Source organism: Schistocerca serialis, chromosome 3 (genome assembly GCF_023864345.2).
Source record: "Schistocerca serialis cubense isolate TAMUIC-IGC-003099 chromosome 3, iqSchSeri2.2, whole genome shotgun sequence".
NCBI classification, from domain to species: domain Eukaryota; kingdom Metazoa; phylum Arthropoda; class Insecta; order Orthoptera; family Acrididae; genus Schistocerca; species Schistocerca serialis.
Genome location: NC_064640.1, coordinates 494,166,297 through 494,184,052, shown reverse-complemented (window position 1 = coordinate 494,184,052; position 17,756 = coordinate 494,166,297). Strand labels below are relative to the sequence as shown.

The 17,756-nt window shown below is 45.0% G+C and overlaps 1 protein-coding gene across 1 annotated transcript in view; it reads right to left on the bottom strand.

The window, feature by feature from the left end:
- Nucleotides 1-272: 272 nt before the first annotated feature.
- Nucleotides 273-17,756, bottom strand: part of LOC126470945 (RYamide receptor) — an 85,062-nt gene continuing 67,578 nt past the window's right edge. The window contains exons 5-6 of the mRNA XM_050098995.1: nt 12,483-12,630; nt 273-278 (exon numbers count right to left, since the gene is read on the bottom strand). Coding sequence (XP_049954952.1) covers nt 273-278; nt 12,483-12,630 — 154 coding nt within the window. The remainder of the gene's footprint in view (nt 279-12,482; nt 12,631-17,756) is intronic.

The following is a 17,756-nucleotide window of genomic DNA, read 5'->3' as shown; positions in this document are numbered from 1 at the left end:
TTTCACGTTTACAGTGGCTTATCTCCCTCTTATATTACCCTGTGCTCATGCAAGGTTACTTACATATGTTATCTATACAATTGTGATCTCGAAATTTCATTACTTTACATTAATTATATTTTAGTCTTGCGATTTTTTTCCCCGTCGGTGTAGATGTCATGAGAAGAACGAGTTGTATAGGACTTTAGAGTAACTTAATGTTGAAATGTGCAATCATTAGTCCTCTTTATGTTGATACATTAGTTTTTATATTGCATATGAAAAACAACTGATTACTCCTGTAAAATATATTAAATTATTTTAAAATTTTAGAATTCAACTTATGTATTTCTGCTTCTCTATGTACAGGGTGGCAATTGTTGAACATACGAAATAAAATCGTCATGACTTCTGAACGGTTTGCGTTAGGACGTTCAAACTGCAGGGTTTGCCGCGGGGCATGATGGGAATTGTATGGTCTGTTTTAGAGACGAAGCCACTTTCAACTGGTGGGTGGTCAAGAAAAAAAATTGGGCCATTTGGGGGACTGAGACTCCTTTTTTCGCGATCGAGAAGTCTCTCCACTCTCAACAGGTGACTGTGTGGTGTGCAATGTCCAATCACGAAGTAATCGGTGCGCTATTTCTTGATGACACGGTGACTACCGAATGGTATGGGAAGGTTTTGGAAGATGATTTCAACCCCCTTATCTAAAGTGACCCTTATTTTGACAAGACGTGGTTTATGCAAGAGCGAACTCGACGCCATTGAAGCAGGAGAGTGTGTGATGTCCTGTAGGAGCACTTTGGAGACTGCATTCTGGCTCTGGCGTACGCAGGGGCCACTGGCATGGGCCTCGATTGGCCGCCATATTCTTTGGATCTGAACACATGCGACTCCTTTTTTCGGGGCTATATTAAAGACAAGGTATACAGCAGTAACCCCTAAACCATTGAGCTGAAAACAGCCATTCCGGTGGTCATCGACACCACTGATGTTCCGACACTTCAGCTGATCATGCAGAGTTTTGCTATCGTCTCCGCCACATCTTCGCCAATGATGGCAGGCATATCGAACAGTCATAACCTAACTGTAGTGACGTTTACATGTTGAATAAAGTGCGTGCACGCTGTAGTTTGTAACTAATTTACGTTTCTCTTCATATAGTTCAATAATTATCACCCTGTGTATATTAGACGGCCGCGCGGTGTAGTCACGCGGTCTCATGCGCTTTGCCACAGTTCGCGCGGCTCCCCCCGTCGGAAGTTCGAGTCCTCCCTAGGCATGGATGTGTGTGTTGTCCTTAGCGTAAGTTAGTTTAAGTTGCATTAAGTAGTGTGTAAGCCTAGGGACCGATAACCTCAGCAGTTTGGTGCCACAGGAACTTACCACCTACCTACCTCTACATTAGACCGAAGTCGCCTCCTCGCGTTCGTCTGCATGTACAGCCTAATCTCAGAAACTTCTGTGGGGGTTTTGATCTGGTTTTGACTAACTGATGCACTGATTTACGAGGAAGGTTTCTGTGTATAATTTATAAGAATTTCGTACAAATTGTCTGAATTATGATGAATTAAAGTTTCGCTGTTAAAATGACGCCATTGCCACCTAGTGTACAGCCGTCATAATTCGGGAGAGGAGCATTTAAAATTACGTTGTCGTGTTGGAAGTCAGATCTGGAAGCTAGAGAGACCTGTAGAGATTGAATAAGAGTCCCTAACCGTTCTTTCCTCCAACCTGTCGTCTTCTAAAGTTGTGTCCCCAGCGCAGAAGACAGCTCGTCGGTGGTGGGATCTTCTTCAGCGGAGGTTGCTAGGCTGTCATCTCGAATTTGAACCTCTGATTGTGCTTTTTATGGGATGCCACTTGCCCAGGATAGTCTCTGTATCTACAGAGGGCAAGATTTGTAGTACTGACAATGATGGTAGGCGACACCTCTCATTAATGCATCCTGTTTGTTTATATTTTAAATTATCACTTTTTACACTGTCTTCTACAACACTTGACGTAACTTTCTCAATAGTACGATAACTTTTCCGACAACTTCCACATACAGTACGACATGTCCTTCCGAAACAGGAATACACGTCCGGCTCTGAAGAACGCCCGAAACAGTTTTGCGTGTCCGGCCCTCCGAACTTCCGAAACGCAGTTGGGTTACCGGACCTTCAGAACGCCCGAGACAGTCTGACTAGTGTAGCCGAAAGTACTTCGTCTCTCAGGCGCGCCAAACCTACCCGAAGGTGTCCGAAGCACTCTTGCGTTTCTCAAAACTAGTGAAATTTAATAAACGAAAACGGTGGACTCGTAGGGTAACTATGACAGACTGTCATACTGAAAACTGGGTTAAATACACTGGTAAGTATATAAATAATTAATAAGAGAAGTTAGACGATTTGGCGCCCAAGACTCGAATTTGCCGACCAATCAGAAGCAAGTTTGGTACAACTGGCGAATTCTCCCACGGAATGGTACATTTATACCATATGCTGCTTGTACCTCACTCCACTTTTGTACCATATGCTACTTCACGTGTATGAAGCTGCATCAAGGCGAGCTTCTAGCAAGATAGGCGGCCACAGCCAGGAATATCACAAGCAGCTACTTTGGGGAGCGGAAAGCGTAACACACTTCGCATCTGGAGTGATGATCTACTGGTCGCTGTCTGCCTTCGGCAGTGGTGAGATCCTTGGGATCATGCAAGACCAAAAGTATATGAAGTCTAACAGTTTATAGGGGACGAAATGCATCTCCCACCGCAAGATTTCTTCGGGATTCATTTTTCAATTACTAGTAGGACTGTGTATATCAAGGTAGCGAATAAAGAGCTGTGAGCCGGTGTTGTGCGGTGCCATGCTAACGGTCTCAGATTCTGATACTCTGATGGTCATATAGGAGCTATCGTGGTTGTTCATGCTGGTTTTGTTCTCTGAACGTTGAGGGTGTTCGAACTGCTGTTTGAGGTTCCGTCGGACTTAGTGGTAGCTGCCTTTAAAACTTAGCCGGCCGGAGTGGCCGAGCGGTTAAAGGCGCTACAGTCTGGAACCGCACGACCGCTACGGTCGCAGGTTCGAATCCTGCCTCGGGCTTGGATGTGTGTGATGCCCTTAGGTTAGTTAGGTTTAAGTAGTTCTAAGTTCTAGGGGACTTATGACCACAGCAGTTGAGTCCCATAGTGCTCAGAGCCATTTTCTTTAAAACTTACAGCAATGTCGTCAGTCACGTTGCTGAAATGTGGAAGACTTGACAACTACCATATTCTCAGTGGTATCTATCAGATAAAAATTGAACTGAGGAATCACATCCCTTTTTACTTGGTTATTGCTGGCTGCATGACTGTCGTCATGTACGATGGCCAGCTGCTCATTTTTTCAGGTTGTGGCCGGGAAGCTCATGCCCGTTTTGAATGTCTCCGATACAGATTGGTTCAGAAGCCGATCGGAGATGTCATTCTCCCTGAGGTGACCAGTGTGTTACCTCTATCGTACGTGTCCGCTGCGGGGCCGCCTACTACGCCCAGTTTATATCAGTTGGCACCACCTTTGACTCATTTCGATAAGTCTCTCCTACACGGCCGCTGGCGAAAGTACCAACGGACGATGGTTGTCATCAGCAACAAGACGTGTGTCCCGACCTTATGGTTGTTGATCATGAGGCTGTAACGACATCCTCTTTTCTGCCATCTGGCCACATGTCGGACGACTACCATCCGCCATCTGACATGTTAGGAAGCAACGGTCACGGAGGAAACGAAAGAGACAGCATCATATGCCTTCTGATGACTGCCTCCACCGGATGTGTGCATAAGATGATGGCCCTCCTATTGATGGTACACTGTCCTCCGACGTTCTGGCATCGGACAACGCGATGTCTTTTCTCGCCAACATATCCGGAATCCATTTACAGTCACCAAGGTCCCCCTCCTGCGTCTGACGCAGTTGCCCCCTTTCTGTGTCTGACGCTACCTGTGGGCACACCTCTGAAAGGGTTCCACTGAATTGGACCAATGAGACGTCTGTGTCCTGGAAGGACGACTTTGATGCAGAGGATGGACGTTCTGGAGACATACAGGGTGAAGGTGCCCCTTAGATAGAGGCGACTCCCTTCCTGTCAGTGATCTGCCCTTCCATAGAGGCCCAGTCAGGGGCTCCCCATACTTCCTCCTTGCCTGCATTGCCTGCCTAACTGGCGATGGTAGCTCTTCAAACTTATCGCATAGCCACGGTCAGCACCAATACCATTAACATGTGCCATAAACTGGCTTTACTCCATGAAATGCTACGTGTTGTGGACGTTGATGTTGCCCTCCTTCAGGAGATGCATATTGCAACCTTTTGTGTTCTTGGTGGCATTACGACACATGTCTCCCACGCTTCTCATACTGATAGTGGGGCGGTCATCTTCTAACGTGACGGTATCCTCGTTGATGGAGTTGCCTGTCTCCTGCATGCCCAAGGTGAGGCTTTCGCGTTTGGTGGCTTCAGGATAATCAACGTCTATGCGTCATCTGGTTCAGGCTGCCACCGCGAACGTTCCACTTTCTTCTCACAGGCAGTCACGCATCTCATCCTGGATCGGCAGGACCCACTGATTATAGCGACTTCAACTCCACCCAGGTGCACAAAGACCAACTGCCGCGTCACTGTCTGTGCCCAGCGCTAGCGGCGATTTTCCAGGGCTTCAGCCTTCTGGACTCTTGGGAACATGTTCATGGAGATTGTCTGGGGTCTATCCATTTCACTAGCCATTTATCCAGTCTCCTCGATTGTGTTTATATCTCCCGCGACATTGTTGGCGGGACGCAGGTTGCTGCAGTCTGGCTCGTTGTGTTCTCTGACTACGGCGCCTTCACCTGTGCCGTCAGTTTCTGCCGCCAAAAGGTGTCGTGTGGTTTGGAATCATTGAAACTGAGCACACTTTGTCTTACTTCAACAGACTGTCAGTTGTTCATCGATACCACATGGGTAGCCTATCGTCGACGCCGCGATGCATATCAATCTGTCCTGTGGGACCTCTGCACAAAGCCTGCTCTCTGCAAGGCATTGGTTGGTTACGAAAGGGAGGTCGCTTCGATGGGGCGTTGAACCTAGGATTTCTACTTCTCCGGGAATGTCCTTTGATGCCACATTCGTCAGAGAGTCAGGCGATGGTGAATCCTGCGAAGGCACTGCTGATGACCCTCTGTCGACGCCGCCTTGAAGGAGCTATGGTCAAGGTGGGCACACACTATGGGCTAATACTGGATCGTCCGTCTATGTATCACGTGATAGTGGAACAGCGACACCGTCAGAGACTAAGATTAATGTTTTTACGACTGATGATGGACGGCGTTTAGATACACAAGGTGTTGTAGGATCTGCCCTACATGCACATTATGCTACGCTGTTCTCTGCACAAAGTCACCACCCCGCCATCACTGCAGCGGTCTCCCAACTCTCTTTTGACACAGTTCCTGTGATTGCAAAGATGGATCCCCTAGCCGATGTCTCGGAGGACCAAGTCCATAGTGCTATCAAGGAGGGTTCTATGAGCAAGTCGTTCGGTTCTGACAGCCTCCCTCTAGAGTTTGATCGAGTTTTACAGAACATTTCGTCCCCTGCTGGCGCCAGTGTGGACGGAAATTCTTCGAGACCTTATATCGCCTATCGGGAAATATCCGACGGTTTCTCGTCATTCCCGTTCACAAGACTCGGGGTACATCGCGGATTTGCGATTATCGCCCTCTAATGTTGTTCAAAAGCGACACGGAAGTCTTTACTCGGATGTTGGGTGCATGGCTTAAACAGTCGACCAGTACGTAGTTTCCCTGGTCAAACTTTTTTGGGTGGTAGCAATAACATCCTCACTGCCCTCTGTCATTATGGAAACATAATTACTCTTGCTCAAGCTCATCGTATGCTGGGCTTTTGGCCGCTCTTGACTTCAACCAGGCGTTCGATCGAGTCGATCACGGCTACCTGGAAAGGATACTCTGCAACATGGGATATCCTGATACTAGCGTCGACGTCGTAATGCGTCTATTTCCCAGAGCGACGTCCCGTGTACTCTACAATGGCCATCTCTCTCCTCCCATCTTGATCTATGGTTTGTCAAGGCTGCCCGCTATATGCACTGTTGTATGCTTTCGACATGGAACCGTTGCTCTGCGGCCTCCGGCAACGCCTCTTTGGAATGTCTCCATGTGGCCATGTCTTTTGCTGCACTGTTTATGCGGACGGTCTCATCTTCGTTCTTTGTAGCAGTGTCAGGGAATCCTCGGCATGGGTTACAGCCTACGGCGAAGCTTCTGGTACCCGGCCGTAACGTCCACAAATCTAGCGCTATGGATATAGGTGCGGGGCTTCCTGAGGAGCGCGCTGCTTCAGTGCGTGTAGCTGCTACTATCCGATGCTTAGGATTCGATTTCACGGGTGATCGGCTGCGCACGACTGCTTTCAACTGCCGGCTCGTACGTTCACAATTACGAGCTGGGCTCCAAGATCATCGTTTACGAGCTCTCGATCTTCTGCAAAAGAATATGTTAATGTATATTGGGCTTCAGTTATTCCTCAATGCTACAGACACTCCACATTTCGCCATCCATGGCCCGCTTCATGCTACCGGCATTGGGTTCGTACGTTTTCCACTACTTGCTGTTCAAGATTCAGTACGAGACCATCTCCCTTCCGCGGTGCAGGGACGGTTTAATCTTGTATCATGTCCCTGACGGAGTGATAGCCCTTTTCGTCAGCTCTCAGATGGTGCTGCGGTGCCGTTGTCCCATGAGCCTCACCAGCCTGTTGCTGCAGACCCGTGCTCTACGGTCTCTCTCGGCCACTATCCAGATTTCAGATGTCCCTCCGCACTTCTTTTACTTCCGCTTTTTCTTCTCGCACTGAGCTACGTCCGTAATGCGCTATTGCAAACGTGCTTGGTGTTAAGGAGGGCGATGTATGGCTTTCTTCAGCAGAACAGTGCACCGAATGTGGGTGAGGGGAAGCATCCCCACGTCGACTCGAGTGCCGTCTCGCGATCGGTGTGCGCTCCTTATCTTGCCACTGGCGTCCAGTCTGGATGGTACCTTACGATCAATGGGAAGGAAGCATGCCGGTCACGCCTTCACAGGATTCACGCTCCACACACCCCAATGTGTATCACCTGTGATGTTCTGGAGACGGACGGGCATCGCCTCGTGTGCGGATGGGCTGAAGGTGTCTGGTTCTTGGTGCAATTGGTGATGGCCATTGTTACGCGTACAGCTCTTTATCAGATACCTCCTCACCTGCTCCTCTCTCCGGACTCGGGATATTTCACACAAACGGAGACGAACTCCCTGAAGTTGATTCGTGGAAACGCAATTCACTACATGTTTCCTGACGGCGAGAAAAATGCCCTTGATTTTTGGCACTTCCTTAATAAACGACATTGTCCAGATATTCGCATTCCCAAATACGGCAATTTTTCTCTAATTGTTCTGTCGTGTTCTCCTTACCCCACCCCGGAGCTGGGGTCTTTCAGTAATGAGCAGTTGATCCATGCATTTTCCTCTCTTAGTACCGATTATTCTCTGGTCCACTGGAACGTTCTTCTCCAAGGAACTATGCATCAATATTCCCACCGAGTGTGCGAACTGACGCTCCCTCCTCCTCGAGATATCGGTTTCCTGTTACACGTGGTGACGTTAAAAAGAATCTCATATGTAAGATCTGAACCTCTACTACTCCGCGTTCCCTACGCTGTCCTTGGTTCCTGATGGAGGGAACGGGACATGGTGGCCAGATTCCTGCCAATTTTGCCCCCATCTCTCCCTTTGGGTGCTGGGAAGGTTCCGCTGGAAAAAAAGTGCTAGCGTAACGGATAATTTCGTGGTTTATGGTGTCGACGGATGTAAGTTTGCATCCAGCTACACACAATTCTTTTTATCTTAGCATTATTAATAGATTATGGGATTTTCTTATGAATGTAATACAAGAAAAATAAAATAATAAACAAAAACTAAAAAGTGGTAAAGCGACTGGCTACAAATCGAAAAGCTGTAGTACCCAAAATCAGTTGGGTCACTTTTACTCATTCTGCATTTTAACCTAGCACTCACCTGTCACTCATGTGGAGATTCGCCAGAAGCGAAATGTAACTCGGATTCCACGATACGTAGCTCCCCATTTCCCGAATTGATAATTGGCTAGGGATGTGCATGTCACTTAAGTGACATCCAATTGATTGCAAAAAATGGCTCTGAGCACTATGGGACTTAACTGCAGTGGTCATCAGTCCTCTAGAACTTAGAACTACTTGAACCTAACTAACATAAGGACATCACACACATCCATATCCAAGGCAAGATTCGAACCTGCGACCGTAGCGGCCGCGCGGTTCGAGACTGTAGCGCCTAAAACCACTCGGCTACTCCGGCCGGCAATTGATTGCAATTGTTTCGGAACAACTGCATAGCGAAATTAACATGCGAATCCAAAACCTGAGGTTTTTATTCCTAATGCATAAAGCAAAACACGGAATGGGATGCAGCTTTGCTTCGTTTATGTAAAGGAAGTTTAACAGTAGTGCAGCATATGACTCAACGTTCAGCTTTCTACTTTTCATGACTCAAACGTAGATGCGAACACTATACTCCTCATCGTAGGCCAAAGTTGTTATTTATTAGGACACTTTAAAACTATGGAGAAGACCGGTAAACGAATCTCCACTAGCGACGCATTTCGAAATATGACGACAATTTCAGACAACGGGCTTCTGCTTCGCCCACGTTAGCAATTGCACTCTTAATTCACTGCAAATCCTTTGAACAACGGGCAGTGAGTTATCCAACTTTCAAGTATTCTAGTAAATATGGCCAATAACGAAAAGGTAACCACCTCATTATGTGATGCGCCACTTACAATTTGAAATAATCAAATATTTTTAACCAATGGATTAGCTGCAATCGTTTGAAAACGAGGATAGTGAAAATACATGCGAATCTAAAATGTGTGCTGTTTTATTGTTTATGCTCCAAGTAAAAATTATTTCGAAAAAATACTTGTTGTGTACATAGTTCCGCGTAGTCAGCGCGTACACAACTTTCCCAATAAAGCGCGCCCCGCTAAGCACAACGGCGCAGGTGCAGTGCTCGTCTGTCTCCGCACTACGAGATGGCGCTGTCTTAGAGACGGACCAAATTTTGCTTCCGCCGATCCGTGTATTAATATGTAACGCAGCCAATGAGATTGCTGCAAACGTAGAACCTTTTCTCCTCGCGGATCACACTCGCGCAGTGATACCTGAACGCTCAAGGTATTGTAACGAGTGTACAGACCTCCGATTAGTCAGTCTGCATTAGTCAGCATTAGTATATAGTCAAGTTTCAGTCTGCGCCTAATAAGGTACATAGCCATGAAGATAAATGTATAGACACTTTGTCAAGTATCAGAGATATGTGAGAATAAGATTAACGTACCAAGACCAAAGGAACTTCAGATCGTCAATTGTAAATAGCATCCAGAATCAAGTTAAGTAAGGTTTATGATTTTTATTATTTTAATAAATGTGTGTGAAAACTAATCAAGTTCTGTTTAAAGTTGGTCACCGTCAATCTGTACTCTAAGCGTGCAAGTGGCATTTGTATCGTCTGACCTAACGGCAGAAGACAAACACGCCACGATAAGACCACGAGACATATTGCTAACACTCGCCTATTTCGTTAGAGCGACAAGTCAAATAATCTAATGGTGTGTGTACCGAAGGTCTTACAGTACGCACACCACACTACTTCAGCAACCTAGCTTCATTTACATGCAGTACGTTATTTCAGCAGCGCAGGAGATAACTCAGCTTTCATTTTTCTGCTTGTCTTGAATCAAACCTAGGTGTGGACACCATTCTTTGCATGGCACGGCGAAGAAGTCTGCTGCAAAGAGTCTACGACAAAGAACTGCGGCAGTGATGCTCAACAATGCATAGCAATACGTACTGATCTTCACAAGAAGTGTGCTCTAACACACTTTTATTTGTGTCACATCAGCCTGAGGTACGTATTGAATCACTCCCACATGCACTGACACTCACAATATTTACATTGGTTGCAAACACGTTACTTACACCATGATGTGCTTCCATCATTGCTATGAGATACCACTTTGAACGCTAGTTCTATGTGGAACACGTAACATGCGTGCCTCTAGACAAGTTTCCTGCCGTGTGCTGCTTACATTGCGTAAGTTACGTGAAAGTAATGATATTCTCTTACTTAAAGTTGTTCTCTGAATAATTTTATCCTTGGCCCGCAAGCAAAGTACGTTACGCCAGCCAAGTCAACTGGCTCTAGGTACTGAATGCCACCCGTGCGAAGCCGGACTGGGTCTCTAGTAATTAATAAACTAATTGAGGAAGTGCTATAGCGACATATACAGGGTGGTCCATTGATAGTGACCGGGCCAAATATCTCACGAAATAAGCATCAAACGAAAAAACTACAAAGAACGAAACTCGTCTAACTTGAAGGGGGAAATCAGATGGCGCTATGGTTGGCCCGCTAGATGGCGCTGCCATAGGTCAAACGGATATCAACTGCGTTTTTTTTTAGATGGCAACCCCCATTTTCTATTACATATTCGTGTAGTACGTAAAGAAATATGAATGTTTTAGTTGGACCAATTTTTTCGCTTTGTGATTGATGACGATGTAATAGTCACAAACGTATAAGTACGTGGTATCACGTAACATTCCGCCAGTGCGGACGGTATTTGCTTCGTGATACATTACCCGTGTTTAAATAGACCGTTTACCAATTGCGGAAAAAGTCGATATCGTGTTGTTGTATGGCTATTGTGAACGAAATGCCCAACGGGCGTGTGTTATGTATGCTGCTCGGTATCCTGGACGACATCATCCAAGTGTCCGGCCCGTTCGCCGGATAGTTACGGTATTTAAGGAAACAGGTAAGTGTTCAGTCACATGTGAAACGTCAACCACGACCTGCAACAAATGAGGATGCCCAATTACGTGTTTTAGCTGCTGTCGCGGCTAATCCGCACATCAGTAGCAGACAAATTGCGCGAGAATCGGGAATCTCAGAAACGTCGGTGTTGAGAATGCTTCATCAACATCGACTGCACCCGTACCATATTTCTATGCACTAGGAATTGCATGACGACGACTTTGAACGTCGTGTACAAATGGTTCAAATGGCTCTGAGCACTATGGGACTTAACTTCTGAGGTCATCAGTCCCATAGAACATGGAACTACTTAAACCTAACTAACCTAAGGACATCACACACATCCATGCCCGAGGCAGGATTCGAACCTGCGACCGTATTGGTCGCGCGGTTCCAGACTGTTACAACCGCTCGGACACACAGGCCGGCCGTCGTGTACAGTTCTGCCACTGGGCCCAAGAGAAATTACGGGATGATGACAGATTTTTTTGCACGCGTTCTATTTAGCTACGAAAGGTCATTCACCAACAGCGGTAACTTAAACCGGCATAATATGCACTATTGGGCAACGGAAAATCCACGATGACTGCGACCTTGGCGGGTTAATGTATGGTGCGGCATTATGGGAGGAAGGATAATTGGCCCCCATTTTATCGATGGTAATCTAAATGGTGCAATGTATTGAGATTTCCTACGTAATGTTCTAACGATGTTACTACAAGACGTTTCATTGCATGACAGAATGGCGATGTACTTCCAATATGATGGATGTCCGGCACATAGCTCGCATGCAGTTGAAGCGGTATTGAATAGCATATTTCATGACAGGTGGATTGGTCGTCGAAGCACCATATCATGGCCCGCACGTTCACCGGATCCGACGTCCCCGGATTTCTTTCTGTGGGGAAAGTTGAAGGATATTTGCTATCGTGATCCACCGACAACGCCTGACAACATGCGTCAGTGCATTGTCAATGTATGTGTGAACATTACGGAAGGCGAACTACTCGCTGTTCAGAGGAATGTCGTTACACGTATTGCCAAATGCATTGAGGTTGAAGGATATCATTTTGATCATTTATTGCATTAATGTGGTATTTACAGATAATCACGCTGTAACAGCATGCGTTATCAGAAATGATAAGTTCACAAAGGTACCTGTATCACATTGGAACAACCGAAATAAAATGTTCAAATGTACCTACGTTGTGTATTTTAATTTAAAAAACATACCTGTTACCAACTGTCCGTCTAAAATTGTGAGCCATATGTTTGTGGTATTACAGAGCCATCTATCACAAAGCGAGCGGTCCAACTAAGTGGTCCAACTAAAACTTTCATATTTCTTTACGTACTACACGAATATGTTCGACCTATGGCAGCGCCATCTAGCGGGCCAACCATAGCGCTATCTGGTTTCCCCCTTCAAGCTAGACCAATTTCGCTCTTTGTAGTTTTTTCGTTTGACGATTATTTCGTGAGATATTTGGCCCGGTCACGATCAATGGACCACCTGTATAACTGAATATCAAGGAGAGTCACAGCAGGTATGAGCAAAAAGGTGTCTGAGCTGTCTAAAGTGGTTCCTTACCTTCCTTCGGGCGTTCAGCGCGCGTACTTCCCTAAGGTGGTATTCCTCACCAGGCTGGGCTCGATTCCACACCATGTACACAATCATAGTATACGTCACCAGCAGACATATTACTGGGAAAATGTATTGGAGTGTCAACAAAGTTATTCTGAAAAGAAAAAAGAAATATACAACTTAGAAAGCATAAAGAAAATAGATCCCGCTCAGAATTCTGCTACATTAGGCTCTGAGCACTATGTGACTTAACACCTATGGTCATCAGTCCCCTAGAACTTAGAACTACTTAAACCTAACTAACCTAAGGATATCACACAACACCCAGTCATCACGAGGCAGAGAAAATCCCTGACCCCGCCGGGAATCCAACCCGGGAACCAAGGGGGTGGGAAGCGAGAACGCTACCGCACGACCTGCTACATTAATTAGGCTGCGCCATGGCAGGAACTAGTAATAGTTAGCCAAAGTGCCAGTACCTTTAACGGTTAGCATGCTGAAAGTAAGCTAAAATTTAATGCTAGAAAAATAGTTTTTTAATAATAACAATGGTGACTGTTTAAAGTACTCTCATGAACAATTAGCTTGGCTGTAGCTGTTGGCTGTTGGGTGTTAGAGAGAGAGAGAGAGAGAGAGAGAGAGAGAGAGAGAGAGAGGGGGGGGGAGGGAGAGTGATTTGGGGGTCGAATGAGGGGGGAGGGAGACTGACAGAGAGAGCGCTTAAGCCGACATGGAAAGCAGAATAGTATGGCGTGTGAGGTGCTGTCATTTTTTCAGAACATGTGCTCACTGTATATGTGCATTCGAGCCCCGAATGAGCATGACGCGCGGTATCACCGAATTTCATCGCAGCCGAGTCGTGCAGACAGTCAGCGTTTCACGTGCCACAGTTAGGTAGTTAGTCAGTTAGTTAGTTACATATTCCATAGATCATTTTTATCGAAATTATGAGAAACAAGTCAGTTTATGGGATATGTATATATGACACTAAACTCCCCCGGAACAGGCCATGAAGACCCAACGGCACGTGCTCAGCACACCGCTCTCCCGGTCGCATGTCGGTTTACGAGACCGGAGCCGCTACTTCTCAATCAGATAGCTCCTCAGTTTGCATCACAAGTATCCCGCTTGCATATAGCACTGGACAGACTAGACGGTCACCCATCCAAGTGTTAGCCCAACTCGACAGCGCCTAACTTCGGTGATCTGATGGGAACGGGTGTTACCACTGCTGCCTGGACATACGATTAGCATCAACATTTTTAAATCCCATTCATGCAGCTACACTTAAAAACAATTCTTTTAAGTCTCTACCAGTTTTTGCAGGCTACCAAATTTTAATTAGAAATTCACCCATGGGATAGTAGGAGATGTCCAAGAGAAATGATTTTAGGTTACATTTAAAATTTGCGTTGGTACCTGTCAGACATTTTATGTTATTAGGCAAATGATCAAAGATTTTTGTTGCTAAATATTGAACTTCTATTTGTCAGCTTTAATAATGGGCAATAAAAGTCATATATCCCTCTAGTGATGTAGATGTGGACCTCATTGTTCTTCTTAGTATCGAGCTACAAAATGACACAGCCCATCGATACAGTTGAGTATCACGCGGTAATTCGTTTTCTGCTTTAGAAAGGGGACAGCGGTGCAACAATCCATGTTGTATTGTTGGAAGAGTACTACAACAATATTCCGTTATATGACACACCTCTTAGGTGGTGCAAGCGCTTGTAGTTAGGTCAGCAAGTCAAAATGACTAATAACGAAGTGGCAAACCATCTCTCTGTGATGAGCCAGGAATGACAAAGGAATTGAGGGCCCTCATGCTCAAAGACCGGCTTATCACAATCAAGTCTATAGTGGAAAAGGAGATCAGTTTTCAACAACATTCTTGACTTTTCTCGAGGTGACAATTAAAACTTCTTGATTACCCCTCGCATTATTACTCATGAGGGTTAAGCCTTATGAAGAGGTAATACGATTGCGCAACAGTTTCACAAACATGCAGACTATATAAGCAGCACAGATACATAATGAAGGATGTCCCATTTCAGTACAGTTATGATATTCTGCGATATCACGAAAAAACATTGATCTTTTCAAAGATAAACAAGGAAACAAAGCATTTAAGCGCATTTGATACAAATGCTAAATCTCCAGATCTACGTTTTAGGTTAACAAGTAAACAATTGTATGAGTCCGTCTTTCCACAAAAGTTTGGGTGGGACACTAATATCGATCCAAATCAAATGGATTTGTACGTAAGGAACTCAAAACATGGGCAGTTTAAGATGGTACAGCAACGAACTGTCATATCTTCCTCGAAATATCGGAAAAAGTAAAGGGGAGAGAACTTGAATCAAAAGAAAGTGTCCGCACATTAAGATAGCGAAATGGGGTCCCTTACGTGTATTGCCGAGGTCACCAGCACTACTAGGAATGGATTATGATGTTGACGACAATGTTTTTGCATTGGTGAGCTCAGTACAGGATGTTCAAACGATGGCAGCGCCAATAACAGTGAAATTTGTAGGAGTAAAGCGGTAAATATCTTGAAAGTAGAGACGCGGATGAACAGAAACTTCTATCAAGAGCGTTGTAGCGAACGGAGAAGTTTGATACTTTTATAATTATAGACAGATGAGTAAACAATTATTAAGAAGAGAAAGTAAAAACAGCACTGGGAAAAACTTAGAAAAGAACAATTTAGAGCATATAGTTGGTGTGTGTCCAGAGGAAACAGTGCTGGAGAAAATTAAGTTGACATGGTCTCGTCCGCGCTGGAAAAAAGATGGCAGTTCCAAGACATAACGATGAGAAAGTTCAACAGAAGTACTTGTGAAAACTTTGTTCCATGCTGGTAAGATTCAAGCATGTAACTTCTATAAAAGCGATGGCAACTTATGCGTAAGTCCTCTTAATCCTGACAGTAATAGACTTCAGTACGAACTTAGAGGGTAGTATTGATATGGTCCTACACTAGTGGCCATTAATGCTGCAGTACCAGGTAGGCTGGCCGAAAACGAAATTTAATGTTGTACTTACGAGTATACAGAATAGTAGGGAGAATGTGCGAGTGAGTTTGTAGGTGTACAGGATGCGGTGTTTAGTAATCAGAGCTGCCACCTCTAGCAACAACATTGGCGCCAAGCCGACTGTGCACCGTGTCGTATTGAACTAGGATAAGGGTACGTCATTCCTTACTACATCAACTCAATGCTAGACTTCATCAATCGAAGTGTGTGGTAAGTGCTGGTATGCCTGTCTCTCGGAAGCCCATGACCAGATGTTTTCAGTGGGTGAGAAAACTAGAGAAACTTTATCTTGTTGACAGATATCGCCACAGAGAGTTCAGAGCTACAGTATTGCCGTTAACACATAGGATATGTAATGGTTACTGTCCAAATTACCGGCGAAAACCCGTAATCTCGATGGACGACGGTACTGACGTTGTTGAATTCTGATCGTCGTGGTAACATTTCTCCGTCCTGCATAAGGCATAACACTATCTTCCCACGAACAAGAAACTTAAAACTCGATTTCTGAGTGAGAATCCAACTGCGTAATTTTTTCTTGTACGTGATGCTGCGCATATGAGATACGAAAGTAACTCGATCTTCAGACTTATATCCAAACGGTAAATTTCCGGATCTGATTCCTTATGCAAATTTTGTCTACTAAGGTCCCTCTATAACCCTTAGAAGCCTGAAATAGGAGTAGCTAAACCCCCTGCATACACAGTGTAGTGATTACTCCACCCTATTTTGTGATGTTGTGCTGAAATATTAACCATCCAGGCATATCAAGTTGAAGTTTGTTCCATGCTGCCTTCATAGCGTTGCAATTTTAATGGCCACCGGTGTAGATATAACTAAGTTCCTTCAACAACAGACTATATATAAGTAACTGCTCCCAAGATAGTCTTACTTAAATGAAAGCTGCCAAAAATTCGAAGTCATGCTGAGAGTGAGATGAGAGACAACCACGAAGAAAGAAATGAGAAGATATCTAGGCGCCCTGCTGGATGGAAAACAAAATTATCTCGATCAAATAGCCTAAATTTTCCAAAGGGCAACAAAGGTCACGAAAGAAATTTCCATATACTGATAAAATGTGTGACAACGTATCAAAATGGTATAGTTTTTTGCTACGCCGGTCTTGGAGCTATCACGTGGGCGCACAAGTTGGATAAAAAGGAAGAAAAAACCTCTGCATAGGGCGCAAAAACTAGTGTTTCTGAGGCCCATAGAGGTATACAGAACGTTTTTCGGTGACGTCAGGTCTGCTTGCTAAAACGCGTTGTGTATATGTATCATCTTACTGGTTAAGGAGGGCGTCATTCGGAGGTCAGCATCGTCTACAGCTAAAATCGAGAAACTTTTCACACTTTAATAGCATCACACATGGAAAATTCTAAACAAGGGAAGAAGAGTGAATCAACTTCCGCCAGCTGCACAAACAAGGCAAAGTGTGTCATGCATGGGTCCGATAGAACAAATGAAAGACTTCATTTTATGACATGGTCTATTTTTATATTACAGAGCGAGGTGAAACAGTGATAAAGGCAGTCAACACAGGTCGACAGGAGAGGGTTTAAAGATCTTGTCCAGCAACTCAAATTTAGGTGTGTCCATTAACTGAATGCTAGGATGATTTAGTTGTATAGGACATGAATGACTTCCTTCCCCTCACTTGTCCTATCACAGATTTGATCCGTCTTCAATGACCTCGTCGTGGACTGGACGCTAAACTCCACTTTATCTTCCTTCATTTTCATTTCCTACCTTATCTCCACGGAATACAGATAAAAGGCAACACTTTACGTGAATGTGGGGGAAACTGGGGCACCAGAGCACCAAATATGTGAGTGAAGTCAGAAACGAATCGCACAAGAATACTGTCTTCCAGGGAGGGAAATAACAATAGTTAAGTGCTATGAGAAGAATTACTTGAACTATTAGTGGATAAACATTCTTCACACCTGCCTGAGATCGGCAAGACTACGAAACAGAAGAAGTAGGTTGAAACGAGAAGAGTATGCTGATGCGATTGGGAGTGGAAGCTGCCGACACCTATTGTGAGAAGGTAGACGGAAGGTGGGAATGGAAAACACACTGACAGTAGCAACGAAAACCAGAATGAAAGCTAGGCAAGATGACACGTTTGCGTAATCACTAGAAGATGCCACAACAGTTAACAATGTACAAGTATATAACGTTTTTTGCTATTACAGATTGGTTGGTTGTTTGTAAGAAGAGACCAAACAGCGAGGTCATC